Source organism: Corvus cornix, chromosome 18 (genome assembly GCF_000738735.6).
Source record: "Corvus cornix cornix isolate S_Up_H32 chromosome 18, ASM73873v5, whole genome shotgun sequence".
Lineage (NCBI taxonomy): Eukaryota > Metazoa > Chordata > Aves > Passeriformes > Corvidae > Corvus > Corvus cornix.
Genome location: NC_046347.1, coordinates 5,154,115 through 5,181,170, shown reverse-complemented (window position 1 = coordinate 5,181,170; position 27,056 = coordinate 5,154,115). Strand labels below are relative to the sequence as shown.

General features: G+C 44.7%; 1 protein-coding gene across 5 annotated transcripts in view; it reads left to right on the top strand.

Moving 5' to 3' along the window:
* The window catches only part of TMEM94 (transmembrane protein 94), a 49,061-nt gene that overhangs the window by 4,195 nt on the left and 17,810 nt on the right, over window positions 1-27,056 (top strand). The window contains exons 2-15 of one of the 5 annotated variants that reach the window (XM_039562492.1): window positions 3,735-3,861; window positions 13,964-14,144; window positions 15,325-15,444; window positions 16,129-16,256; window positions 16,838-16,974; window positions 17,616-17,812; window positions 18,424-18,575; window positions 18,864-18,966; window positions 19,268-19,354; window positions 19,883-19,999; window positions 23,721-23,777; window positions 25,611-25,715; window positions 26,328-26,492; window positions 26,729-26,938. In XM_039562492.1, coding sequence (XP_039418426.1) covers window positions 14,142-14,144; window positions 15,325-15,444; window positions 16,129-16,256; window positions 16,838-16,974; window positions 17,616-17,812; window positions 18,424-18,575; window positions 18,864-18,966; window positions 19,268-19,354; window positions 19,883-19,999; window positions 23,721-23,777; window positions 25,611-25,715; window positions 26,328-26,492; window positions 26,729-26,938 — 1,581 coding nt within the window. In that variant the 5' untranslated portion in view covers window positions 3,735-3,861; window positions 13,964-14,141. Of the gene's footprint in view, window positions 1-3,734; window positions 3,862-8,338; window positions 8,528-13,963; window positions 14,145-15,324; window positions 15,445-16,128; window positions 16,257-16,837; window positions 16,975-17,615; window positions 17,813-18,423; window positions 18,576-18,863; window positions 18,967-19,267; window positions 19,355-19,882; window positions 20,000-23,720; window positions 23,778-25,610; window positions 25,716-26,327; window positions 26,493-26,728; window positions 26,939-27,056 lie in introns of those variants that run through there. The other 4 variants (XM_039562491.1, XM_010407499.4, XM_010407502.4 and 1 more) reach the window with 4 other exon arrangements.

The window sequence follows — 27,056 nt, the reverse complement described above, 5'->3', positions numbered from 1 at the left end:
CAGTAAGTAATATATCATGCTGTATAGTTTTTTATTAAAATTCAACTCTGCTATCTCACACTGATGGTTAAGTGATTTGAAATCCTTGGATTTCAAAAGAAAATCTGAGCCATGGTATTTTTTACCTATTTAAATACACTGGCTGCATAACACATTGCTATTCAAGAGATGATCTGGTAAAGAAAAGGGTGAAAGGACCCTTGCAAAGTTCTGCTGTCCAGAGGGATGTTTCAAATACTTGTTGATACTCAGATCAAGCTACAAGACTTGCTCTTTGCTCAGGGCATATCCAAACAGAAACAAGTTGCAGGGGGGATATGGATGTATTTTTCAATTTGAAAAGAATATCAGTCACACATGGCAACCCAGGCACCAAACTCACTCAGTTGTATAAAATAGAGATATTCTAAAGTGGATTGCAGACCTCTCCCCCCCGCTGTGGGATAACCATTGGCTGTTTTTGGCATACAGGGCTTCCAGACAGTTGGCTTGCTGTTAGTGTTGGATTATTTGGTGAACCCTATCCTGGGTTTCACTCTTACCCAACGATTTGGAAATATTTCTCAGGCTGAATGCAACATGATGACACTTGAACACCACATCCAGCCATTCCCAAGTTTCACAAACTGCTCTAGGCTTGAAAATGCTGAGGAGAATGGAGTGTAGGAAAGTGGAAGGGGTAAACTGGCTGCACTGGGAGCACGTGGTGTCTGATTAGTGCAGCCACAGCTTCAAGCATCTCTGATAGTCTGTGGCTGAATATTTAACACCCTCCAACATGTCCCAGCAAAGCAGCCCCACTTCATTTCTGTCCTGCAGAGTGTAACATGTCGACGTGACTAATTGCCTGGGCAGACAGAAGAGAGATAAGAACAGGGAGGGCAGAAGGAAGCAGATATTCCAGTGTGGATTAGCAGTGCACAAAACTAGGGTGAGTCCAGAGTGTGGAGAGTCCCTGCAGCAGGGTAGGGATGATCAGAGACGTGTCTGGAGGTGGAAATTGCAGGAGTCCCTGAAACAGAGGAATCTGGGAGGGGAGCACACAAGGACAGTGCAGGGTCAGGAGTGAGTGGATGCACAGCTCTGCAGATCTACAGGCTGCCTCCAGAATTTATTAAATTGCTGCAGCCTCAGTGTGTGGAGCTGTTTCCTGAGTGTTTTCAAGATCTCTGTAATGCATGTGAGGTGTTTAGTTGGAATGACAAAATTCTTGCAGTTTTGTTTTGAGAAATTCTGCATTTAAAAGAAAGCATGCAAATCACATCTTCTATGGCTCCAGTGCCAGTCCAGGTGCAGAAATTGAGGGAGGTTGGTTCATCATCCTAGCCTGTCTTTGCTGTTGGTTTCAGTTAACCCAAAACTAAGATATCCCAACCTATCTGGGACTAGCTGTGTTTGGAATTTTTGGTTCTAAATGACAATCCTTTTTTAAACGTTGGAAAATTAAATGTTCTCCTTGTTCTGTGTGTCTGGATTGGCACAGGGAAGACTTGCCTTCTTGCTTTGTGTGTGTGAAATGTCTACAATCTACCGTTGCTGATACCTTAAATTTGGGATGTGAGAAAAACTAAACTGCTTCTGGGTTGGTCAGTGTGTTCAAATTTTGGAGAAGCCCTGAACATGTATGATGATGAAGCAGTGCTTTGTGCACCACGGATTATTTTCACAAGCTCATTATATTGTCCATTATAACAGCTTCTGGATTTCTCTAAACAGGGAATATTCACTCTTTCCAAACAATCCTTTATATTTTTAACACCCTTGGCGTGTTTCCTGCTTCCTAGCACTGAAGGACTCCAGGGTGTGTTCCTAAGCATGCAGATGATGTGCTGTGAACTTTAAGGAATGGCGTGTTTTGCATTCGGGATCACATTTCAGTTTGCTGCCAGAACCAGAATGTCACTGAGGGCAGTGCAGAAATCCTGCCTCCTGCCCAGCTCATCCCCCTGCCCTCCAGCCAGAGCCACCCACTCCTGCTGGATGCTTTTGAAATCCAGAACCAGAGAGAAATTCAGGCTCTTAGTTTTGTTTGAACAAGTGAGAGCATGGTGTGTAAGTCTTTCAGTAGATCAACTAACAAATCTTCTCTCGGAGGGGACTAAAAAGAAAAATCATGGATTTATCTTAGTCCTTTTATTGTTAGTGACCATTTTCTCCTTAAAATCATCTTGTCTTGCCTTCCCTTATACTGAAGTCGTTCTCAAATTAAAGGCAAGATACTAAGGCTCTAAACTGCTGTGTGCAAACACACAAAAGTACTTTTTCCTCCTTCCCACTCCCAGCCCTTTGCTGGGAGCTCTTTGTCAGCTTCACTCCAGTAACTTTGTCTGATCTTCTCTTTGCAGTTGCTAATTGGCCTGGCAGGGATATGAAGTGACTGAAAATAACTTTATTCCCTCGTTGTGTGCACATTGAAAGGGTCACAGAACAGAAAAATAGGGCAGAATCCAGACTGGTGGCTCATGCCAACCAGCCCGGCAGCCAAAAAATGGCACTTGCAGGTGCTGGTTGTGGTTCTGCAGGCAGGTCTTTGATAACCATCACTCTGAATATTGAATGCCTGCTGCTTCCCCCCCCCAGAATGCAGGTGCAGGATTGCCTGCAGTAGAGGAAATACTGAAATCTAACTCTGCAGAGTGGGACAGAGTGGCTTTCTGAGTAAGCTTTGGATGCCTTTTGTTTTCCTTGTGCAGCATTGTCAGAGCAGTGCTGTAGGTGACTGCCACAAGGATGGGCTCTCCACAATCCTTCTTTGAAGAAGGCAGTGTTGTATAAACCAGGGTAGTAAATCCCAGCTGGCAAAGGCCAGTCTCTTTGTATCTAGGAGATGTGTGGGTGGTTTGGGTTGATTTGCATATCTAGCTGCTTCCTTGTTTATTTGGATTTAGGAGAAGGATATGTCCAAGCCCTGAGCTTCTGTGTGATATTAAAAGATAGAACCAAGCATTACTAACCAACAGAAAGAGTTTCCCAAGACAATCATAACATAATCTTACAGGATCATGTTGTGTTTATATGTAAGAGAGTCCTCTGGAGCAATGTACACAGATCCTTTGTTTTGATCAGAAAAGACATTTTATGAAAGGAGAACAAATTTGTGCCATGGGAGGTAGAGGAGGGTTAGCTAGAAGAAGGATGTGAATTCCAGAGCTGCGCACTACCTCAATTCTGTTAGAGTCCCAGTTTTGTTAAAAAGAGAAAAGGCCTAGATCTGAGGTCATCTGGAATTGTTTTTAGGACTTCCGGCCTACTTACTGGTTATCAGATCCATGCTCAGCCCAGCACCTTGTCTAAGGTTGGATGTGATGTTCAGCAAATGGAAGAATCACTGCTGGCTCCATTAGAGAATAGCTGGACAAAGCTTCTGATAGATAAGATTAACAAGACAAATAGCAGTGGGTGACAGCTTGCTCCAACACCTGGTGGAATCCAGGCTTTATCAGCCTGTTTTTGGAGGCTTGCCCAAAAGCCTGTCAGGACTATGATAATACTCTTACTCTGCACTGCAGGGAACTTAATTCATCTATGGATGCCAGATTTTGGGGAGAGTTAAGCTGGCTTAACTTCCGAGTTACAGGGTGGGTTGACGTACTATTTAGGAGGACTTTCATCTCTCTAGTTCTCCTTCTTTTAAATACCAATTCTGTAATTTGAATTTTGTGAATTTCATCACTTTCTTTATCCTAAAGGAAGTGATGTGGGAGACTTGACTGCTTCCCTTTCTGTTTCTACAGATGGTGATGTGGTAAATGTAGCCAAGCTCTTCTCTACCTAGGAGACATTCTCCCCTGAGGAGCAGTCCCCTTTTGCTGGACATGCTTACAGAACTGCACAGCCATGGACCTCAAGGAGAAGTGTCAGGTAGGTTGGCTGATAACAGTCACACCCAACTTAAGTGTTGAGTCCTTTTAAATGTCTTTATTATTTTGGGTCAAGATTCACCAGGTGGCATTATTATGTAGTGGTATAATCCGTGGTTAGTATAGAAGTTGAGAGTTCTGTCACCTTCACATCCCTGTATCAGCCAGGAAATCGTTTGCAGGCTGGGACTGAGGCAACCATGGTGGAACAGCACAGGTGGGGTGTCCAGTGTCACATCTGCTGTGTCTCTCAAGCTCTAAGCTGGGGCTCCATTCCCATGGACACTCAACTCTGCTTTACTTGAGAGGCTGAATTCACTGGGAAGATTTTTTAAATAAATCATCTGAGTCCAGTTTTGCTGGTGGTAACTTGGGGTCTCAGCCAGCTCTGGTGAGAGAGCACTCTTGGCTTTTCCCTCTGGTGTCCCTTTCCCCACCACACTGTGAGCTTTCCTCTGTTGGCTGTCTCTGTTTTCTCCATGCATCCCTTCCTTGCTGTTTTGTTTGCAGCAGTGAGAAGTGGTTTTGTTCATTAGCGCAAAGTACCTGTTAGGGACTCACCTAGACTCAGATCAGCTCTAAAAGATACTACAGCAGTGTAAGTGACTTTTAAAGGTCAGTTTTTCACATCAGCTGTGGCACTTGCTTACTTAACTGCTTCTTTGCTGGGTTTCTGCTCTGAGCTGTGCTAGGCCAGGAAAGCCTGGGCTCACTCCTGCCCGAACCTCTTGGTGCTGGAGTGCTCAGAGGACATGTTTGACCTATGTTACTTTATATCAAACTGCTTTATTACCATGGAGTTAACATTCCGATGAGGACAATTATCTGCTTATTCTCTTGTTAATGACATCATGGGCTAATCTGGTATTGATCATTTTAAGAGATGATGCACTTACCACTCTGTGCAGGGGTGTGTTCTGTGTAGGATCTGAGAGCACCACAGAGAGCAGGGCATAGTGGGGGCACTTTCACTGTAGGTCACTATCTTTGGTTCATCTTTCTCATATGACATTCTCCACTGTACAAAGCAGGAAGATCATATCAAATTGCTGGACAGGCAGCAGCATGGATGCTATTGTAATAGACCTTTAAAAGGCCTATTAGGAAAGTGTCCTGGCAAGGAGGTTACAGGGGGAGTCATGGTGTTCTCAAGCCCTAACCTCCTCTCCTGACTTCCTGAAATTTTTTCTCCTTCCTTTCTGAATGGGAGTTAAAAATGAAGGCAAGAGATCACCACAATCTTTTCAATAGGAATTAAAAAAAATCATAGGTACATAGAGCTGCATTTTGCAACTAATTTTGATTGGATTCGAGGAAAGACAATGATTTTATTCCTGTTAGCAACCCCATGGCAGGGGACTTGAAACTAGAGGATCTTTAAGGTGCCTTCCAATCAAAACCATTCTGTAATTATTGTTTGGTGCTAAGGGGTTTGCTCCTTTTTGGTTTTTTAAAATACTGTAGATCCTTGTTTCACCCCCTTTAAGGTGGAATCCATCTTCCTAAAGTGAAGAACTTGGACTCATATACACTGATAAAGGAACAAATTAACCTGCTTTGTAACCTCAGCAGTAAATTCAATGTGCTAGGTTTATTTTAAAACGCTAAAAATAAAATGAACCCACGTGAAAACATCAGTCCCAAATCTGGTTGAAAGCAATCTCTTCAATATACATGTGTGATGGAGAGTTAGCACTCCTGGAGCAGGAGACGTGCTCAGAGCACTGCTGCAGCACAGACATCTGTCACTCAGATGAGAGACTTGTCCTCTGGCTCCAGTTGGCTAATAAGTTCCCTTGTCAGGAATGGCTGAGGATCAGAGTTTGTCAGGTGTAATGCAGGCTGCCTTCCAGTTTTTGCCAGAAATCAGACAGCACAGAGAAAGGCAGAGAGTATTTTAGGACCAGAGCCAAAACCTTCTTAAATTAAATGTGCTGATATCTTGTTCTTTCTCCTCTTCCTCTGACTTTTTAATTTTCTCTGTATTTCTGAAGTGAATTTAATCCTTGTGACAGGTACCAGAATCTCTGCTCCAAGACCACTGAGCCCATACTGAGAGAGCAGCACTGATTGCCCCAGGACAGTGGGAGGTTCCTGAGTTTGCGTTGCGTTAGACGTAGGCTGGATGTGCAGCCACACAACTAATAAAAATTATTGACATCATCCATTGCTCAGTTACCCATAACAACTGAGCTGTATTGTCCCAGTGTAATTGCTGCAGCCTGGATACAGCACCGTGCCTCCTGGCCAGAGCCTGGAAACGTATTCAGGGAGCCTGTGCTGTGCTCCACATCGCTGCAGCTCCAGCACTGTTGGTCCTTGTTCCAGGTTGCCTAACAAGAGCTACAGTCCTACCTTTGGACTGAAAAGTAGCCCAAGTCCTTTGCCACTTCTCATCCTGCCAGTGACTGTGTCTCTGTTTTTATTCCCTGCTGTTCTCTAAAAGCTCAGCTCTTCTTCCAAGGGCCTTTTCAAAGACCGATCCTTTTTCCACAGGCGTCTCTCATCTGTGCTGCAGATTTTGTATAGGTCAGTCCCTGCCTTTGTAGTCAGCCTTTTATTTCAACTCCCAGTTTTATCTTCAGATCCCAAGTTTTTGTCTTCTGCTCTTTCATTCTATTATTTAATGCACAAATGCATTTCCAGATGCAATTTCTGATACCAGTTGATATCAGAAGGAAGCTACATAGTACAAGTTACTGCCCTACACAACACTTTAGAGCAAGGTTTCTCAGCAGTGCGGTAAACAAGAAGAAGCAATTTGATCCAATTCCATTTGTGTCCATGACCAAAGCTGGAGGTTTTGAGGTTGGGACCTCTAGCTGCATGAAGCACAAGGATTGTTCCTGGGATTGCACAAGCAAGTTGTTTTATTCACTTTCATTCGAGTCTCCAAAAGGTACAAAGCCATGGGAAACAAATCAGCAAGCACTGTGATAAAGAAGGGGTCTTACAAGTATGTTGTGTGAAGGTTTATCCACTCTCACCCCATCTTGTTGTTGATCTTTTCTTTTTTCTCTCCTTTTTTCTTTGTGTTGAAAGGAGCAGGTGAGTAGTTCCTTAGCAGGCAGGAAGGAAAATTGTGCCATTAGGACATTTTCTTGTTTTCTGCAGTTCAAAATTGTTGTCTAGGAAACAAAATGCCCTGCAGAAGGATAAAGGATGTTTTGCCTCTCTCTCTTTTCTGCTTTCTCCCGAAGTTACATGAAATAAATACAAAGTGTCTGCTTCCCTTCGCTTTGGCTCTAAGAGCTTTGTGAGATTACACATCCATGTGTAACTCAGTGCCAACACACAGGTGATAACCAGACCCTGTGTTGGGTTTGTTGTGAATATTGAGGCCACTTAATCTCTGCCCTTCAGGCTTAAAACAGAGAATATGGGCTGTGTCTATTGAGGCATTTGAACCTCAGGAAAAGAAAGGAAGTGAAGAGCTTGTCCAGGCAGGTTTGGTGAGTCCTGACACCTGTACGTGGTCTTCAGAGCTGCAAAATATGCTGAGACTGGAAGCCTTTGCAGTGCCTGTCCTGTTTGGTACCAGCTAGCTATAATCCTTGGCAAGCTATTGAGGTGGTGCTTGGCTGGGCCAGTTCTTTACCCCTTTCTGTGTGGAATGAAAGCAGTTGTTCTAGTGATTGCTCTGCAGAACTAGGAAGCCCCAGACAGAATTAGGACGGCACTGAAGCAGGAGCTATGTAAAAACTCACATAACAATGAGAAGGAAACATTCCTGTAAAAGATGAGAATGAGAGAGAAGGCTCATTCCTTCTTCACCTTTTTATCCCCTTGTTGTTGTTCTACCCAGCCCTTCCCTATCTACACTACTCCTTTGCCATGCCCAGGTAAATGTGGAGCCCCAGGCATGGTTATGGTGAGTTTATGTGCACCTTTTAGTGCAGATTGTGTGGTTCAGGATGAATATGGGCTGCGGAGAGGGGCTTTTGCTGCATTCTTTGTCAACAGGAGAAAAGGGAGGGAACACTTCAGATGGGACCTGTAACCATCTCAACTTGTTTAAATAGCAAATACTTCTATTTTTGATTGAGCTTGAATCCAAAGCTGCGGAGTCATCTGTGGGGCAGTTAGTATTCCAGGGTCTCTTGGTTTCAATTTAGTCATTTTCCATGCCTATTCAGGTGTTCTTTCCCCTGTACTGTATTTTATAGCACTTTGTCCTACCTAATTTGCCATCTGCTTTTGCACAGACCCCTGTCTGTCAGCATCATTCCTTCCTGTGCATGCATGTGCAGCTCTGCAGGCAGGGAGCCCAGGGATCCTCACTGTGTCGGCTCCATCTGATGAATGAACCATTCTCACAGACATCTGGTGCTATCCTGGGCAAACTTTCTTCTCTCTCTGCTTTTTTCTCCCCCTCTTTCCATCCCTCATCCTCCCTCATCCCCCACCCCTATCCGCCGCCTCCTTGCTGGATCTGCAGCGTGACTGGAAACAGGCTGAATTAATCAGCAGACTGGTGCTTCACTCTGCTGCTTCTGTCTCATTCTCTGCGGCGCTGGGCTCTGCACAGTCTTGCTCTCCCTCTTTGCTCTCTCATTTTTGGAGAGCAGCAGCAGTGCAAGTTGCTGGGGAAGTGGTGCAGGAATTTAGCCCAGATGCTCTTCAAACAGGCTGATCTCTGGATCCCCCACCAAGGCAAATGTCGCAAAGTAAGTTCCTCTCCCTTAACATTTAATTTCAAAATGGCTTTCCCTGTCTCCCTCCCCAGCCTTCATCCTGCCTGATGTGATGGGGCATGAAGAGCTTTGAGGTTTTGGGGAAGGAGGTTATGGCAGGACATGAAACAGGGAGTGATGATTTTTGCTAGGGAATAGCTTCTTGTTGGCAGTGACGGGGAAAAGAAACTGTTTTAAACAAACTGCAGTTTTAACCCCAGGACCAACAGGAAGATCCACACAGGAATTTAGGTTCTGACTCCTGCTTTGCTGCCCCTCTGCCTCACAGCTTAAATTTGTCGGTTGCTTCTATAGGCTTTGATCTGTAACTGTTGAACCTCCTTATCCCTGTGGGATCCATCCAGCAGTGCAACTGCCAGGCTGGATCATCATTTTAGTCCCCAAAGTCTTCAGCTGAAGAAGTGGGGATGGGAAGGAAGCTCTCAAGGGGATGAAAGATGTGCTGAAGTTCTGTGGATTTCTGAGCATTGCTGGCCTCTGGGAGGGGATTAGCATTCCCTGGAGGGATCTCTGCACTGGCATAAAGCACTGCTGCATGTTGAAGCCAGGATAAATACAGACCCCTAACTGCTCTCTGAACTTGGAGGAGTAATGCAACTGGCTAAATTACAGTGATTAAAGCTTAATAATTGTGTAGTGCTTCAAAGTGCTGCATAGACCCTGCCTGATCCTGCAGCCTGGTGGGACAGGTAACTATGGTTGGGGATTTGCTGCTGCAAACAGGACTGAAGGGACGGACTGAGGAACGTACAATTCCAAACTGGGCTGTTTCCTGGGGAGCAGCTGCCTCTTTCTTTGCTGCTGGGCTGCTACTGGGGAGAAGTAAAGTGCTGGGCTTTGCATTACCTCTGTAGAAAGGTTGATTGTGCCTGTTGGCATCTTACTCCATGCTTTATGGAGAGCATAAAATGTGGATGTTGTTGAGTGGATTAAAATGGACCCTGTGCACAGAAAAGTGCAGCAGTGATTCAGGCTGGCGAGCGCTGCTTTGGCCACATCTCAGAGCTCAGTGCTCCTGCAGCTCTGTCTCTTTGCAGGGGGAATCTGCAGGCCCCGTTAGTCACAAGCTGTGGGGAGCCTCAGAGCATCCACACTGGAGCCCCTGCAGGCACCCAGTTACCCAACTGGGGGGCTCTTTTGTCTGGGGGCAGCGGGAGGTCTGGGCTGCCTTTCATCCTGGGCTGCACAGGGAGGGGGAAGGAGATAGTTGCTGCCTATTGCTCTGTCCATTAACTTGGGCACTGCTGTGCTGAAGACTTGGCTTGTTTCACCTGATTTGAGACCACCAACAGCTAAGCTGTGGCTGCCAAGCTCATGTCAGGTGCATTCAAACCAAGTTCAATAGCTGTGTTCCTTGTGCCTTCTGGTGCTTTTCCCAGCATGTCCAGGTTTAAAGGCAGTGGTCCCCACAGAGCCATGGTCTGCTTGGTGAAGCTGCCTGATTTGTGCAGATATCAACATACATTTATTTTTCCTGAGCTTTCCAGTAGTGTTCAGGTGGGCTGGTGAATGTTATAACCTTCACAATTAAAACAGTTGGTGGGGAGTTGGTAGCCCCATCACAGAATGAGAAACTAAGGCACAGAGGAATATCTGATTTTCCCACTGTCATGCAGAAACCAGTGACAGAATGAATTAGAGAATCCAGCTGTCCTGACAGTCCAGAATCTTAATCAAAAGTTCATCCCATGGAGTAGGAATCTGTCAGGGGGGATGATTGATGTAGCCTGGGTCACTAGAGAAGCGTTCTTGCTTGGACTCAGGGATCTGATCTCTTAGGAAAAGTAGCCAAGAGAGCACCAAGAAAGACAGAAAGCAAGATTGGGACCAAGGATGGGGTAATAAAGGGAAATTTGTGCCCAGAGGGACTGATGCATTGGCTCTGCTGGTTCCATCTGTGTCACTCTGAAGCAGGGATGAGCCATTTCAGGCAGTCCAAGCACTAAATCAGCAGCTGCAGGTGTACAGGAGCTGTAGCATCCTGATGTGTGATTTGCTGTTGAACAAGAATAAATCCCTCTCTAGCACTAGGCTGCTGTATGAAATGCTACCCCAAGAAATTGTGTGCTGTCATGTATTTGATGTCTGTCATCCTCTCTGATCAGACCCAAAAACCCGACTTTGTGTCATATTGTGACTTATCCTAAATAAGAATTGGTCTTACAGTAATAAATGCAAATGTATTTGGTGGAGTTACTCCTTATTGTGTGGTTTTGAACCTGTGAATAATGCTTACATTTCAGGAGGTGTAATCCCTGTAGTAGATTATTCGCCTGCAAAGTGTCATTGTTAAATTAAAAACTGCCTTCTTTTTCTGCTAAGGAATGCAAAATAGCTCTCAGAAAAAGGAAGAACATTCTGCTGCCCAGTTTCCCACCTCCAACTGTTCAGATCTGAAAAGCAATTGAGTAGAGGTGTTATAAAAGGAACCTAGTGAGTGCAGCCTGGAAAGAGGGAAACAGTCTGACAACTGCCTTGCAGGGGTTTTCCACCACTCTCAATCAGAGGGGTGGATCTGCAATCTATGAGAATTGAAACTTGTAGCAAATATTTTGCATTCTGTTCACTTACTTGTTTAAACAGTCTTTGTAAAGGCAGTTACATTCAAGTATACAGCAATCTTGGTGAGAAGCCCTTATTCTGCAAGAGACTGAATCCACAGAGGATGGAGGATGATTCAACCCACTTTGCTCTGGAAAGCAAGGAACATATTTGTGTTCCAGTATTATTAAAAAAAATATTTGGCACATATTATATCAACATTTACTGGTACAACAAATAAATATGCTACTATGGATGTGTAATGGCTGTGGGAAAATATAAGAGGACTTAAATATACTAGTATTTTGTGTCCATTTCTCTGTACACATTCTGGGCTCTACTTCTTTGTTCCTCTGGAAGGAAGCTGCAAGACCTCTGTCTTTCATCAGATAGCAGAGAATGTGAGATAGCTGATAAACTTTTAAGGTAATCTTAAGCAGTTCTATGTGTAAAAGAACAAGATGGGAATTTTAGGAAGAGAGCTCAGTGGTGAATTTGTGTGAGGATGAAGGTGGGCTGCAGGAAGCAGACATGGGGGGGTGGTGTTGCTCGGGAACAACTTCACGTTGTGGGAGGAAAAATCAGAAAATAACCACACTTTTCCTACCTATCAGCCTGAAAATGCTCCTGCAACCCCTGAGGAAGGCAAAGAGAACCTATTTGCCATGAGCCAGACAAGGCTATGGATTTAAACAAACTCCTCGGTATTTGACAACTGATTTACCCCTGTCAGACTATGGAGGCTCAGCTGAAAGGACAAGGCAAAGAAAAGCCTACAGATTCTGTGATTCCTCATCTCCTGCCTCTGAGCTGCTTCTTGTTTCCTTCCTGAAGAGCCAAACCAGCTCCTAAACCTGGGCATTTGCAAGATCTCTGTCAGGTTCCCTTTCCCTAATGTTTTCAGGCAAGCTAACCAGTAATTTAACATGTAGAATATTTACTACGAGTGGAGAAATTCACACATCTTTTCATGTTTCCATCCAGTCCACACCTCAGCACATTCATTGCCTCTAGAAAATAAAATCACACTCTCAAAGGAAATGTCCTGCACTGTTTTTTCTTTAACAGCCATCCCACAGATCACAACTCCTGAGAGCCCTGGTATCATCCCAAAGCAGAAGGATGCAATCATCCCATTTTTACCTGGCTCCAGCCTCTCTCATCACACTGAGGCTGGGATGGCCAGGGCAGGGGTCAGCTCCAGAGGAGCCCTAAGTGCACTTAGAGGTTCCTGTGCTCTCTGGGGCAAAGGAGGAAGCAACTGCTCATTTTCTCCTTAGGACTTTTTGCCTTTAGGCCCAGGCAAAAGGAAAGTACAGCCTTTTAAAATGCCTCCTGATACCCATCAGGGGTTTGTTTTCACTGTAACCTGGAATTTACTGTCTGCTCTTTCTTTGTTGTTCTTTACAGGAAACGCTATGCTAAGGCAGCTGGGTGGGAAGGTATCTTGCTGTTTCTGTTTGGACCGGAAAATTTGCAGATTTCTCTTTGAATGTAACTTTCCAAAGCAAAGATGTGAATGTTGAGGTTTTTTTATTAATGAACTGACACCTCCTGTGAATGGCTTCTTCACCCTGGGGTGCTCACTTCCTGGTTTGTGGCAGGAAGAGCACTTGCAGCTGATGAAAGGCTGGAAAGATCCCTCTGGGACAGTTTCAGAGCGCCTGGGTTTGCCATATACAAAGGTTTACTTCAGGGCATTTGAAAAATGCCTCATTAGCAGTTGATGACTTAGCAGGGCAGCTCTTGTTGTGAAAACCTGGAGCTGCCCCTTGCTGGGAGCTCAGGGTGGCTCTTCTTGCCTGTCCCTTTCACTTGGGTCCCAGGCTCTTGCCCTTGATGCTCACCCACAGCAAGTTACCCGAGTGCCCCCAGCAGTCCTCACTCACAGTATTAGAGTGTTTGTTTACCAGACTGGCTCTGCCTCCTTTGCCAAATACTCCATGTTCTGAGTGTCAGGATGGGTGTTTAACAATTCCTGCCCTTCCTGCCCTTCCTCTTCCCCAGCCCTGCCACACTGCACTTGTCCTTTGTCACTTGCTACAGCCACATTCTTTGTGGCTGCCCTTATCTTGACTGACACTGTGCCAAACCAGTAACTCCTGTGTAAAGTCTGGAGCAGGTGTGCAGGTGTTTCAGGAACCTTTTTTGATTACCTCTGGATTTGCTGCCTTTTTGTGCTTGCTGCCTGCTGTGCTGTGGCAGTTTCTCTTTCCAGGCACTGTATGGCTGTAGTAGAGGTTGGCATTAAGTGCAGCTTTCCTCTCATTTCTTCTGTAGCTTCTGATGTGGCCATTGGAACCAGCTCAGTGGCTAAGCAGACTTTGCTTTTCAGTTCAAATCCCTCTTATTTTTTCTGCCTTCTGTTCTGTGTGTTTTATTTATCTGTCTGCTTTCCCCATGTTGGAGAGGATTTATATTTCTGTGGGTGCCTTGCTCTGCCCCAAACAGGCAGCAGCCAGACAAGAGAGAGAAGCCTGATTGTTCCTTGCTTGGTGTTGTTCTCAGACACTGTTGTTTCCAGCACTCCATGGTGCAGCAGCATGGCTGGTGCCAGCTCCACTGCCATCTTCTCCTCTGGGAGTCTTTGAGAGACTCCTACGTTTAGTCCTGTGCTGATGTTACCTGGGCTGCTTCCAAGAACAACACAGAACAGCTTCCTCTATTCCTAAAACTGACACAGAGAATGAGAACTGCAGCAGGATTATTTTTAGTTCTGTAAAAGTGCAGCTAAAGCAGCATTGCTGGACTCTGCCTGGACAGAATTTGCTGTTTCAGGTTGTCCCTGATAGGTGGGGAGAGTGTGTGTGTGTGGTAGATGGTATTTTAAAGAGAATTTTTGTGCTATTCCTCAACACTGCTTTACAGTTTTGGATTGGACCATCAGTGCAAATGAGTCTGAAGTCCAAGATTAGTTTCCAGTAAATGTTCATCACAAAACCATGCAGTTAAGGAACAGGAAGAAAAGATCAGAGCCAAGCTGCACTTGCAGAGCTGGGTGTGTGCAAGCAGCTCCTGAGGAGCAGAACTGCTGCGGTTTGAGAGCATGGTGAGTTTGGCAGGGCTGGGAAGAGCTACAAGAGCAGGAAGAGCTGCAGCTCCTGCCTGAGCTCTGGGCTGTATCACACTGGTGGGGACAGGAGGGACAAACTTCCTGCTGGTTTGCATTCAGTAGTTCTGTATTCTGTGCACAGTATGACACACCTGAACATTTCCAACATGCAGGATACACTATGTGCTGTACATGCTCAATGTGTTTGTATTGAAACATGAAATGCCCATGAGAACTTTTATTTACCAGTTCCCTGCTGCAGCCCTCTCATGGACGCCAATGTGCTGTTCCCTGTTGATTTGCTGTCAGTGATATGGTGCCCACAGTACCTCACTGCAATCTGTGATTTGAAAGAAAGGAAAGTGCTCATGCTCCTGACCCAGAAAGGCGAGTGTTTACCCCACTTTGTTGTTATCAGCATCTTATGGTGGTGTTTTCCATATGACACACTCCTGGGATGTGTCCTTTGGGACTGCTGCCTCTTTACTGAGTGCTGAGGGAGAGGTGCTGTGAACTCTGTGCTTCCTGCAAGTCCAGATATCTCTCTTGCAGCTCAGCACTTAAAACTCCGGTGTTTGCTCTTGTAAAAGGAGGAGTTGATGGCGGGGTCATGTCTGGTCCTGAACTGACCCACAGCCTAGCACTTAAATCTGGGAGCTTCTGCGTCAAAGTAGCCAAAGAGGCCTGGCTCACAAATAAAAATCTGTAGTGAGCAGCTGTGGAAATTGGACCACTCTTGTTTTGAATTGCTGATACTCTACTACTTAGTTGTTAGTATTGTTAACAAATTCATCCTGTATCATTAAAATTCTACCATAACTGTGTTCTGTTCTCTCTACAAGCTGACACCAGTTCAAGCCTGCATAATCTCTGTTTGTATTGTCCTCAGCCTCTACCGATTAGATCTTGTTTCACAGAAATTACTTAGTATTGTTCTTTGATAAAGTATTTATCAGCACAGTCAGGACTGGTTTGTTTACCTGATACTGTCTAAGTGCTCTAATTCCAGCCAGCAGTCTAAAGTTCACAGGAGGGAAGATGATTTCAGGAAAACAGAGAATCAGGCTGCTGCTGCTGAGTACAGGGCATTCACCGTCAGCTGCTCTGTCAGCCACCAGGAGAAAGCCTAAAAGGAAAATAGGGAAGCACTAACCAGTTTATTTTTCTGGCACCTCAGGATGAGATGACCTCAAGTTTGGGCCTTACCACAAAGAAAGCCCTCACGATCCTGAGAGACCAATTGTCAGCACTGCTGGAGGGGCATCAGAAGGAACGGAAAAAAGGGACTTCGTGGAAGGTGAGGCACCAAACAGCACAAGTTGGGCACTCGGTCTCCCCTTCTCAAAGTAAAGATGAGGGTTAAACAGAAGTTGGCTGCGTTCCCCTCCAGAGTGCAGCTGCAGAGTGTCCAGGTGTAGAACTGCTAAAGTCCTTGGGAACAAAGCAAGGAATCTGTCTAAGGGTGTGCTTCTGTCAGCACTTCTCTCCTGGATGCCAGAGTTTTGGGAAGATGCCTCTTGCCATGTGAAGGATCTAAGGACTTCAAGAGTCACCAAGGGCAGTGAGCTTAGAGGGTCCATCACAGGTGGAGATAAAGAGCTGTGAAGCTTAACAGTCTCCCCTTGTCCACCGTGTTTGCCTGGCGTGTGTGTTGAATACAAAGTGCCAGTGTTTATGCACAGTGCTTAAAAGTGTTCCTTGGTTGGTCAGTGACAATGGGACAGCCTGGCACAGAAGCCTTTTCATTCTTCCAATCAAGAGAAAAGCAGAGTGTTCACTCAGACTCACCAGCTGAGCATCCACTGGTGCTGTAGGATTCACACAATGGATCTGGGATGCTCTGTGTCATGTTCAGGGGTTTGGCAAAGTTCTGTTCTCCCTGGAGCACCAGCTGCTGCCTTCACCCTTTCTCACTCTGCTTTTCCAAACGTCTGGCTCTGTGTTCCATGAGTGCTGACTGTCTGCTGCTCTCCCTTTGCAGGAGGTGTGGAGGAGCAGTTTTCTGTACCATGGTAACCGCTGCTCCTGTTTCCACTGGCCTGGTGCGTCTCTAATGCTGCTGGCAGTGCTGTTGCTGCTGTGCTGCTATGGGAGCCAGCCACAGGGGAGGTGAGCAAAGCTTCCTGTGCTGCTTAACTGAAGCAAGCTGCTAGTTTTATATCATCTTAGTACTGTATATGGTTGACGTTAAGTGTTGTCCCTCATTCTGTCTGGATGTCTTGATATCAGCATACTCACACTGGTAATTCCCTATCATTCCCTTCCACAGAACTTCAGCCAGCTTAATTTTACTTCTAATAGACCCAGGGAGTGTCCTATGGAGAGACTGAGGGGTTTTTTTTCTACAGCATTCCTAGATCTTTAAAACTCCTAGGGCATTATAATAGTTAGGAAGTATTTTGAAACCAGAGAATTTAGTGGCTGATGAGAGAAGTTACTGTGCCATACATGCCTTGACCATATTTGTAAAGTATTTCTTAATTGAGATGGGTCCTTTCAGACCTCTCTGGTGTCATTATCCTAAAGAAGAAGTGTGATCATGCATTTCTTTTTGAGCCATAAATCTGTGAGATGTGGGAATAAACAACCAGGCAGTTGTGTGTTTATCTCTGTGGGTGTCTGGCAGTGTATTCTGCTCGTTTACTCAAACCTCATCTGCTTTCTGCTTCCTCCTGTTTTGCTGTGTGAAGCCAAGGTGCTGAGATAGTCAATGCACTGGCACTCTTCCTCCTGCTCCTCTTGGATCTCCTCATGATCGGGCGTCAAGAGAGGCTGAAGTGCAGAGAGGTGGAGAGGAGGCTTCAAACCATCGTTGATAAGATAAACGGTGAGGTCGCCTTCATCTGTCCCATTTGCACTTTGTTTTCCTCCCATTGAATCTTTCCCCAAACCTGATCACATGCATTCCTAATTAAGCTTGCTAACCTTCCCCTGTGTTGCACGGAAACAGGCTGTGGGAAGTGTGTTCTCCTCATGCCTGTCCTGTAAAATAATTATTTTGAGCTGTCATGTGGCCATGTGCTTCCAAGCTGTGTGCTACCAGGTGGGCGTCTGTTATGGCTGTGCTTTGGAGTAATTCGAATCCTAACATCCTTATAAAAATATCTGCCTTGAGCAGATGATGGGGGGAGAACACATGGGGTTGTACCACAACACAGAGCAGAAGGAAATAAATTGCTGTGCATGAGCATCGTCTCAATGGGTGCTTTGGGACCTGAGGGGGCAATTCATGCCAGTGGGGCAGTTTCAAGGACAGCCTTTAGCTTTTCTGTTGCACAGGGTTTTAATTGACTGTTCAGTTGCTAATACTGGGTGGAGAGAGAAGGGAAAAGCCATCACAGAGGAAGAGAGAGATGATAAAAGATCATGGGAATGGGCTGAGCTTAGCACTGGGGGACCTATAGCCCACTGCAGGATGTAAAATCCAGAATTGCTGCCACTTCATTCTTTCACACTTTGTGCTTTCAGATACACTTGGCAAAGAGGTGAAATGGTCAGATTCCATGTACCCTGACCTTCACATGCCTTATGCCCCATCCTGGTCCCTTCACTGGGCCTACAGGGATGGGCATCTTGTCAACCTGCCCGTGAGCCTCTTGGTAGAAGGAGATGTTGTTGCTTTGAGGCCAGGCCAGGAGTCATTTGCTTCTCTGAGAGGGATTAAGGTAACTTGCTTGTCTAATTTCCCTGGCCTGTAACAATATATTTCCCAGGTTTTTCTTGCTAATACTCTTAATTCCCAGAGTACAGGTTATGGGAGTATTTGGTTTCTTCTGACCTTGAAAATAGCTTGAAATTCCAGTTCAGTCAAGGATGGCTCATAGTTAGCCAGGCTGCATCTTCTCCATGAACTCCCAAACCCACTGGACAGGAGACACTAATGTTATACAAAAGCACTGTGTTTCCTCCTCTCCCAGGTCAAGGGGAAAATGTAATGTGCTGCTAAATATAAGTGGAGTGAATCTATCCAGTAGGATAATGTGACATACAAACCCCATCCGTTATCCTGCTTTTTATGTGCAGAAATAAAGTTTGTCTGCTTTGACCTTCTCCTTACTACTGATTTATTATAAAAGAAGGTAATATAAAATACCTGGGGTAGAAGTAAATTAACTAATCACTTACAAGATCTATACAAAGATTTTACTGTTTGAAGAAGGATGGAAAAAGTTTAAAGCTTGAAATGTACCTTTGGTGGGTTTGATTTCACTCCAAATGCCAATTCTCATGAAATAACCGGATGTGCTTGAACACAAGCCTCTGACCTTTTCTCTAGGATGATGAGCACATAGTTCTGGAGCCTGGAGATCTATTTCCACCCTTCTCACCCCCGCCCTCCCCAAGGGGAGAAGTGAAGAAGGGACCTCAGAACCCTCAGCTCTATCGTCTCTTCCGTGTGTTGAAGACCCCAATAATTGATAATGTCAGGTGGGTTAAATGCAGGGCACAGTGCCTGCCCAGCTGTCTATGTCCTTGTTGGTGCCTTCCTGTTAAGCAGGTGAGGGGTCCTGAGGAGTTTGCTTGACAACACTGAAAATGTACCATGGCAAGTGCCACACTCTTATTGTGGATGTTGGCTTCTCTTTTGACAGCCATCCCTCATAGCATAGGCTGAGCACAGTGTTCTAATCAGGTCTGCTAGGAGGTTTATATCCAAGGAAAGTGAAGGGTTAGGGTCTTAGCTGCTGAAATTTCAGGCTGTTTTCTGTTTTTTAGGTGGTGCCTGGAAATGGCTCTGTCACGGCCTGTGACAGCCCTGGATAATGAGAGGTTCACTGTACAGTCAGTGATGCTGAAATATGCCGTCCCTATCGTGCTGGTGGGTCTCATTCCAAGCCTTTGTCCTTGAGAATAGCCATGTGTTGTCAATAAAGGTGAAGAATTTGCTGCCATCAACAGGAAGTTGTGGCCAGGCTCACTCATGCAGCTGACTCTGTGTGTACCTTGGGCAGTTCAGAGATGCTGAGCCACGTAGCCGTGAGAGTGGAGGGAGGAACTGCAGCAGCAGATCATAAATACATTTTTCATACTTTCCCAGGCCTGAGAATGTTACAAGGCACTGAAAACCCCTTCCATGCAAGTGCAGGTAGTCAGGTGACAGTGTCATCTCTGAATTGCAGGCTGGATTCCTGATAACCAACGCCGTGCGCTTCATTTTCCAAGCTCCTGGAATTGCTTCCTGGCAGTACACTCTTCTTCAGCTGCAGGTAAAGGAGAGCTCTGAGCTTCACTACACCTCCTCCCCAGAGCACCACCAAGATGGATTCCCTCCCTCAGTGACCTAATTCATCCTGTGACAGCATCCTATGGCAGCATCCTGGACCTGGAAGCATGCTGGGTCCAGGAGCATTCAGTGGAGGAGGACAACAGAACTTCCCTGGCCATTCCTTATAGACTTCCCTTTAAGTGTTTTGCTCTCTCATTTGCCATGTATGTGATTATCTGTATCTATTTATCTATATCTATATATATGATATCCTTTGCCTTTAAACTCATTAGAGTTTTACACCAAATTCAGCAGGAAAAACAGCTGCAAGTTGGTGTGATTGATTCCTGGCCTCCTTCAGTAAACCCCCCTAAGGTGTGCACTGTTTGGCACTGCTTCCAGTCCCTTTCCTTCCTGCCCTGGCCTTTTATCCTTATCCTTTCACTGTGGTGGAAAAGATGTCACGTGGGAGATTCTGCTTCTTGTTGTCTCTCTGTGCTTGTTGGTGATCACAGATTGTTTTTTTCAGGTGAATGGTGTCTTACCCATCCTTCCATTGCTCTTTCCTGTCTTGTGGATTCTTGCTACAGCCTTTGGAGAAGCCAGAGTCTTGGCCCAGATGAGCAAGGCCTCATCCACCTCACTGGTAGGTTTCTCCCACATTGCAGAGACAAGGGCAGGAGATGAAAAGGCTCTGTGAAGTGACCACACTGAATTTAGCAGATGTGTCTTCATAATTATAAAACCTTGTTATATCTTTGTCCCAGCTGTTCCCTCTCCCTGGAGTACAACATTACTTCTTGAACAGATGCTTTAATTTTTTCAACCTCTCTACAGATATCCCAAGGTGATAGGAAGCTCTTGTGATTCCATAAAACTCTTCAAGACATGTGCTTTCTGTCAGATAAATATCATTTGTCACAGGGGTCAACAGGGAGATAAATGCCCTGTGGTGGCTATATCTGGGCAACGCGTAGCCACTGAGAAGGAATGTGATACATCATATCCTCTGCAGTGTTCTGTGGGCTGAACAGTCCTTTCCTGAGACTCTGGGGCTTTGTTTGCAGGCATGGCCTTTGAGTAGGTCAGGGAGTAAGAGCAGTTTCTGGTGGTTGTGCTGGTTTGGGGAGTGGAGTTTGGTGGTCTGATGGGGTGTGATCCTGAGTTGGATGCACTGTGAGGTGTCCCTTCTTCTGTCCTGGTGGCAGTGCTGATGAGATGCACTGAGCTATGTTTGTCTTCTGTGCTGATTTCTGTTACTTGGACAGAGTTTCTCCCTCCTCCTTGTCCTTCCTTGGCCTCTGTGGCCCTGGATCTGTGTTTTCTATTTTCCCTCTAGTTGTACATGACTAAGCTGCCTGTGTCCTGGGAGGAAGGACATGTTACATCCCACAGTAGCATTTGCACCTTTAGAATCTCTTCTCAGTGTTTTCTCCACTTTGCCTTTCCTACCCATTCTCAGCATCACTTGGTTTGTACTTTTGAAGCCTCCCTCTTTCCCTTCACAATTTGCTATTCAGCTGGGAAAAGCCAGAGCTCCTTGGCCTCCTTGCTTCATCATTCTCAACATTCCCATTTGCCCTGTCACTCATACTTGCACCTTCCTTTTGTTCTTTCCTCTCTTCTCATTTTTCTTGTCCAGGCAACCCTGTCTCTCCAGCCAGCTCTTTCTGTGGCATCTCAGACATGATCCTCCATCCTTGCTGCTGCAGAACAGCTGTTGTGATGTGCCTTGGTCACTCACCCTCTGACCAGGGCAGTCACTTGGCCTCTCTATTTCCCTCCTTCCTTCTCTCTTCTCTGTTCAAAATGTAGCAGGTAAGACCCTTTTCCTCTCCAATCACTTGGCCTACTTGGTGGCGACTTGGCCACTTCTCCACCTTCTTCCCCTTCCTATCATGTTCAAGCTGATGGATTCCCAATTTTTCAAGGCTGGAGGTGACCTTTGTGCCTGGTTGAAAGGACACAAACCAGTGCCCCCCTAAACAAGCCCCTGCCTCAAGCTGCATTACTACAGTTGGACTGCAGCAACATTCCTTTTAGAAAGGAATTTGCTGTCGGTTTGAAAACATGTACTGCCTTTCATAGGTTGTCTCAGTAACTATTTACCTTCACTGTTAAAAATGGGTATTCTGCATTAGTGGGAATTTTTGCAGTATCTGATTTCCAGCCTTTGGAACATTTACATCTTTTGTCTCCTAGATTTAAGAGCAAAGAGCACGTCAATCAAAATTCTGGTCTGTTGTGACTACTCACATTCCCTTTTACCATCTCTGGTTAACAGTTTAAGCACCTTGAGGCACTATAAACATATTTTCCAAACCTCTAATCTTTCTCTTGGTGTTCCTCTTAGCTTTCTCCACTGTTTCAGGATCGCTGTAGGGTTATGAATCTCAAAACCCACAAAATATTCCAGTAATAGCTGTGCTTTTGATAAATTTCAGAATAATTTGGACTTTCTGCTCTGTGTTCCCTTGTTTGTGCAACAAAGGATCCCATTAGATCTTTTAGCCACTGCTTTAAAAGGCCAGGCTTTATTCAGCTGATAGTCTGCAGTTACTGCTTTCTGAGAGTCCTCGTCCTGTAACTCCAGCCTTCATTTTTGCACCTAAATACACAGCCTTAGATTTGTGCCTGTTCAGATACATGTTTTTGCATATTGCCCAAGCAATCCATATTGTTCTGTGACAGTGGTCTTTTCTCTTTACATTGCACTCTGGCCCAAACTTTGTGTCGTTTACAGTCTCTATCAGTAATGTGTTGTTTTTAGTTGCTATTAACAAAATACCCAGATTTGTCCCTGCTTGAGCTAGTATCACATTATTGCAAATAATTTCTGTTTCTGTTCAATTTAGAGATAGTCTATTTCTAATATATCTACTATGGGCCTGATTTCTTTGGTATTTTTGTTAGAAAACCACTCAAACATTTAGAATCAAGTCAAATTACCAAATGGTCTATGTCAAAAGCAGTACTTTTATCAGTCAAATCTGTAATTTTGTCAAAAAAGATATCACAATAATTTGAGGAGATTTGCTGCTCATATAGTTGTGGTGTTTGGCACTGGTTGTATTATTCCACTTCTTTTCTTTTAATTGAGTCTCATATTAGCCACTCTGTTATTCTGTCTGAAATCGAAGTCTGTCTGGGGTCCTGTGGTAATTTGGATGGTTCTCCTTCCCTTTTTGGGCATTGGCACCACTTCCATTTGAACTGGGACTTAATCCATAGTTCAAGCCTTGTGCAAAATCAGCAGTAACAGTCATTGTCCAGACCTGCTAATTTAAACATATTTACTTTCAGTAGCTGGTGTTGGAATGGAAAATATTTCATAGTTATCATATGGTATGATTTTATCACTGAATAAGGAATAGCAATATTTATTTAACATGTCTGCCTTGCCTGCAATGTCATTTGTAATTTCACCGTCTTTAACAAGCAGTGGTCTGGTTTTAATTACCTACTGGTATACTTTTCGTTATTTTTTATGTTAATTTTTACTTCTGTTTTCACTTTCACTCAAAACTGGTCTCTTACTTTTACTATGGGATTGTTGCTTTTTAAAATTGTAACAAAATATTCTTAACCAGTTCCTAATCATCCTTTGTAGTTCTCAGTTTAAATGATTTCTGACAGATTTCTCTTGCCTTTTTTTGGCTTTGTTAAACTGATCCTTTTTGAAGTGCCAGATATATGCATTATTATTTGGGCTATAGTTTTATTTACATATAAATGTAATTGCCATGTTCACTTATGGTTATGAATAGACTTAAATTTAAACTTTTTCAGAATTACACCTAGTGTGGAATGCCTTTGTGCTGGATGCAAAACTTACGAGTTAGTGAATTTCTCAGTGTAATTCCACAAGCACCGTTGTAGTGCCCTGCTGTAATTTCTTTTCATTTGCTATCCACATCCCATTTGTATCACCTCATTCCTCTGTGTCCATTGTGTTCCAGGCACCTGCTTTTCCAACCCCTCTTCCAGCTCCCTTTCTGTAACTGACCCATATAAGTTAAAGTCAGATCACTCAATCCTGGCTTTTTCTGACTAAAAATAGCCACACAGAAAGAGCCTCCTCTGGGTCTAATTGCTATTATTTTCTCTGTAGACATTTAGGTAATGACTGTGTGTTCCTCTGTGATGTACAGCACCAAGCACTTTGCCTGTGCTTCACAAGTAGATAAAGACAGAGTCCATTAAAGGCTTAATTGCTTTGTTGAGTTATCGGTCTGCCTTGGTACAGTGATTGCCACAGAGCAGGACTCCTGCTTTCTCCTCCCTGAAGGCACATCCTGAGGGAAGGATGTTCCTCCTGGCACATTTCTGAGCACAATTATAGTAACTGGTCTCTTCTCTTGCTGCAGCTTGCTAAGTTTTCAGAGGACACTCTCAGCAGCTACACAGAGATGGTATCTTCTCAGGTACTATTATTATGAATTGTTTTCCTCCATCTTCACTGCAGAACTTCATGATATCCTTTCCCTTCCTCTCTGATCTCCTGCTTGTTGCTAGACCCTTTTTACTTGTGTCAATTGTCCGTTGTCACTCATTTGTTGCTTTAATTTGCTGTGCATGCAGGTTGCATGTCCTTCCCCTCCACCTCCCCATGTAAATACTGCTCTGCTGACCAGAGATTGAGGTGACCTCGATACCGAGTCCAGTTGTGTTTTTATGAATATTGCAAATGGTTTGAAATCAATGTTTTCTGTCCTGAACACAGTACCTCTTTCAAGGCCTGTTGCAGAAGTAAAATAAACTTTTTATGATGTGTGTCTGAAAGAAGGGAAGTATTTTGCTTGCAGCAGAAAAACCTTGTTCAAGCCAAAACTAAAACCCAGAGGGAATGGTGGTCAGCACCGAGACCAAACTGCAGAGGGGACCATGGAATGTTCAGGCTTTTTAAAAAGTCTGATCCTGTTCCATGGGCTCCTTATCAGGCTTAAGCACATTACTGGTGCTTCCAAAGCTGGGGCAATTAAACATTCAGGAGCCCTTTTTCTGGGGAAGGAACTGCTCTGGCCACTCTATAAATTGCATCATCCAGATTAAACAGGTGGGTAGAGGAAAGATACTTCTCTGTCTAATCTGGCATCAAGATTCCCCTTTCCATAAGGAGGCAGATGCACTCCAGGAGTGATTAAAAATCCCTAGATTTTATAGGAGTCAGTTCCTGTTTCCTTGCTCCCAGTCGCTCAGAGGAATGCACATGGGTGCACACACACCTGTTTCCTTTGCTGAATGTTTTGTTGCCTTTCTTTGCCAGTTCATCGTTTAGCTGAGATGTTTTTCAGGTACTAAATAGGAGTGATTTCAGCTGACCTACCCTGTTGAGAAGATCTGTTTCTTTTCTTTTGTAACATTTTTGCTTAGGAGAACCTGGTTTAAATAAGAGCTTTTTTTTCTTGGTGATAGCTCCGGATTGTTTTGCATTTGAGCTTACTGCTGTACTAATCATTAGGATCCAGAGAACTGATTTGAGGAGCTTTGGGGGAAGTGCTCTGCAGTGACAGTATTCCAGAGTAACAGCTAAAAAGTGGTAAAATAACACAGTAATTCAATCCTGGTTTTGCTGGCTTTAGGATTGCACAGAGGAAAACACGCAGCTCTGGTGCTTGGATTGATTGCTGCCATCCAGACTCCCTCTGAAACATGTTTGTGTGGAAAATGAAGGGTGCCAACTGGATATTTTAATTTTGCAAAATATCCCCTTCTTTCTGTTTCATTACAATACCTTTGTAATGATGGAGTAGTCAGGGCACCTTGGCTTTATTTCCAACATTGTCACTGCCTCAGTAACTAAGCTTGGGCAAGTCACCTCACCACAGGGACCCCATCCTTTACCTGATTTGCAACGTGGTGGTGGGAAACCAAAGGCCTCAAACTCCATAATCCGAGGGGTTGAATTACTTCAGGAAAAAAACACTAAGAGGTGACAACTGATTCACTCAAAATGAGCTCACTTCAGAATTTCTTTCTCTGTTTTTGGATAGACAGAGGTAGTTTCAGTGAATTCTCAGTTCAACAATCAGACTGACTGTTAGCAATCAGTGGAAAGGGGAAGAAATGCTTTTCCCTTGAGAACGCCAGCACTGTATCAGGTAACAGGTTCCCACAGAGGCTGATGTCTATCTTACAGTGTATCCCTGTGTTGAAAGTGGAAGCAGGTAATGTCATACTCCCTTTTTTCCTTCTCTCCCTTCATCTTCCAATGAATGGGTATCTAATTGGCTGATGTCCTCTGCTTCCCTCGTCAGGAAATGATACGCTGTATCTGGAGCCACTTCCTCTGTGTTCTAAAAGGCAAATCCCCAACTCTGAGCTTCACTTCCAGCTTGCTCCACAGTCTGGGATCTGTCACTGTGAGTATTGCTGGGTTGTCAGAAAGAGGAGCCCTGTGAGGATGCTTCATTTCCATTGTTCATGTCGTCCTTCCCTGAGCACAGACTGTTTGCAGTCAGTTCACTGTGTTGGAATTAGAAACCCTTCAGGCACCTGTCTTTGTAGAAGAGTTTATAACTGTCCTGTCATGTCCAAGCACATTTACAGGCTAAAACAATGGTTTGAGATACTCTGTGACATCTGACAGGATGTCTGTATTTTCCAGCTCTGGTTCTGGTCAAATTGCCCTCTTGATTCCTGTGCAAGAATCAGCTGGTTTGGGTCCTGGTACGGTAGTAGCTGGTGAAATAGGTTGAGTAGTTGCTTCCTTCCCTTGGTCTTCATGCCTAGTTTGTAATATGCTGAAGTAAAATTGGTGTTAAACAACCCATCAATCTTGTTAGAGCAAGGAATTCTTGGATTTCTTGGAGTGTTATTAGGTGCAGTTTTTTAAGAGAGAAAGTTGATGAAGGAGAGACTTGTCTATCCTCCCATGTGTTTAATGAAGTAATGATATTTACAACTAAGCATGAACATTGAGACATGTCTTCACTAAGATTTTGCTTTCTTGGGGGTGTTGTGGGATGTTCTAGGTGCTCTGCTGTGTAGACAAGCAGGGGATTCTTTCCTGGCCAAACCCCAGCCCAGAGACTGTTCTGTTCTTCAGTGGGAAGGTGGAACCACCTCATGACAGCCACGAAGATCTGACTGATGAGCTCTCCACACGGTCCTTCTGCCATCCTGAGATGGAAGATGAGGTGAGTGATCCATAATCCATAATGTAGTGTGTTGGCTGCAATCATAGTTTGACTGACACACAATGTGATATTATAGAGGGGCCTTGTAGAGAAGTCCTGTGCCATAATTCTTTGCTTAAAAGATGAGGAAGCAGGAAGGATCCTTTTCTACAGGAGTCCTAAAGCAGCGGGTGAATCAGCAGTGCCTTGTGTTCAACCACTGAATCACCACCCTTCGCTCTGTTGGTCTCCCACAGCCCCATGAAAGAGATGCTTTGCTCTCTGGCCCCTTGGCAGACACAGTGCACATGGCCAATGAACAAGAGAGGAACAACTGGTCTGGTGATGCTCCAAAGGCTCCTGAAGCCTCTGCCCACCGGAAGCCAAACAGCAGAAGCAAACATCCCTCTGGATCTAACGTGAGCTTTAGCAAGGACACGGAGGGTGGAGAGGAGGAACATACTCAGGTAAGACATACTGGAGGGGCACACAAGTAGGCTTTTGTGAAGCTGTAACACCGACTCAAACACACAGAGTACCCCCTTTTGGGCAATTTAGCTGGGATCCCTGCAGGATTCTAGGCTC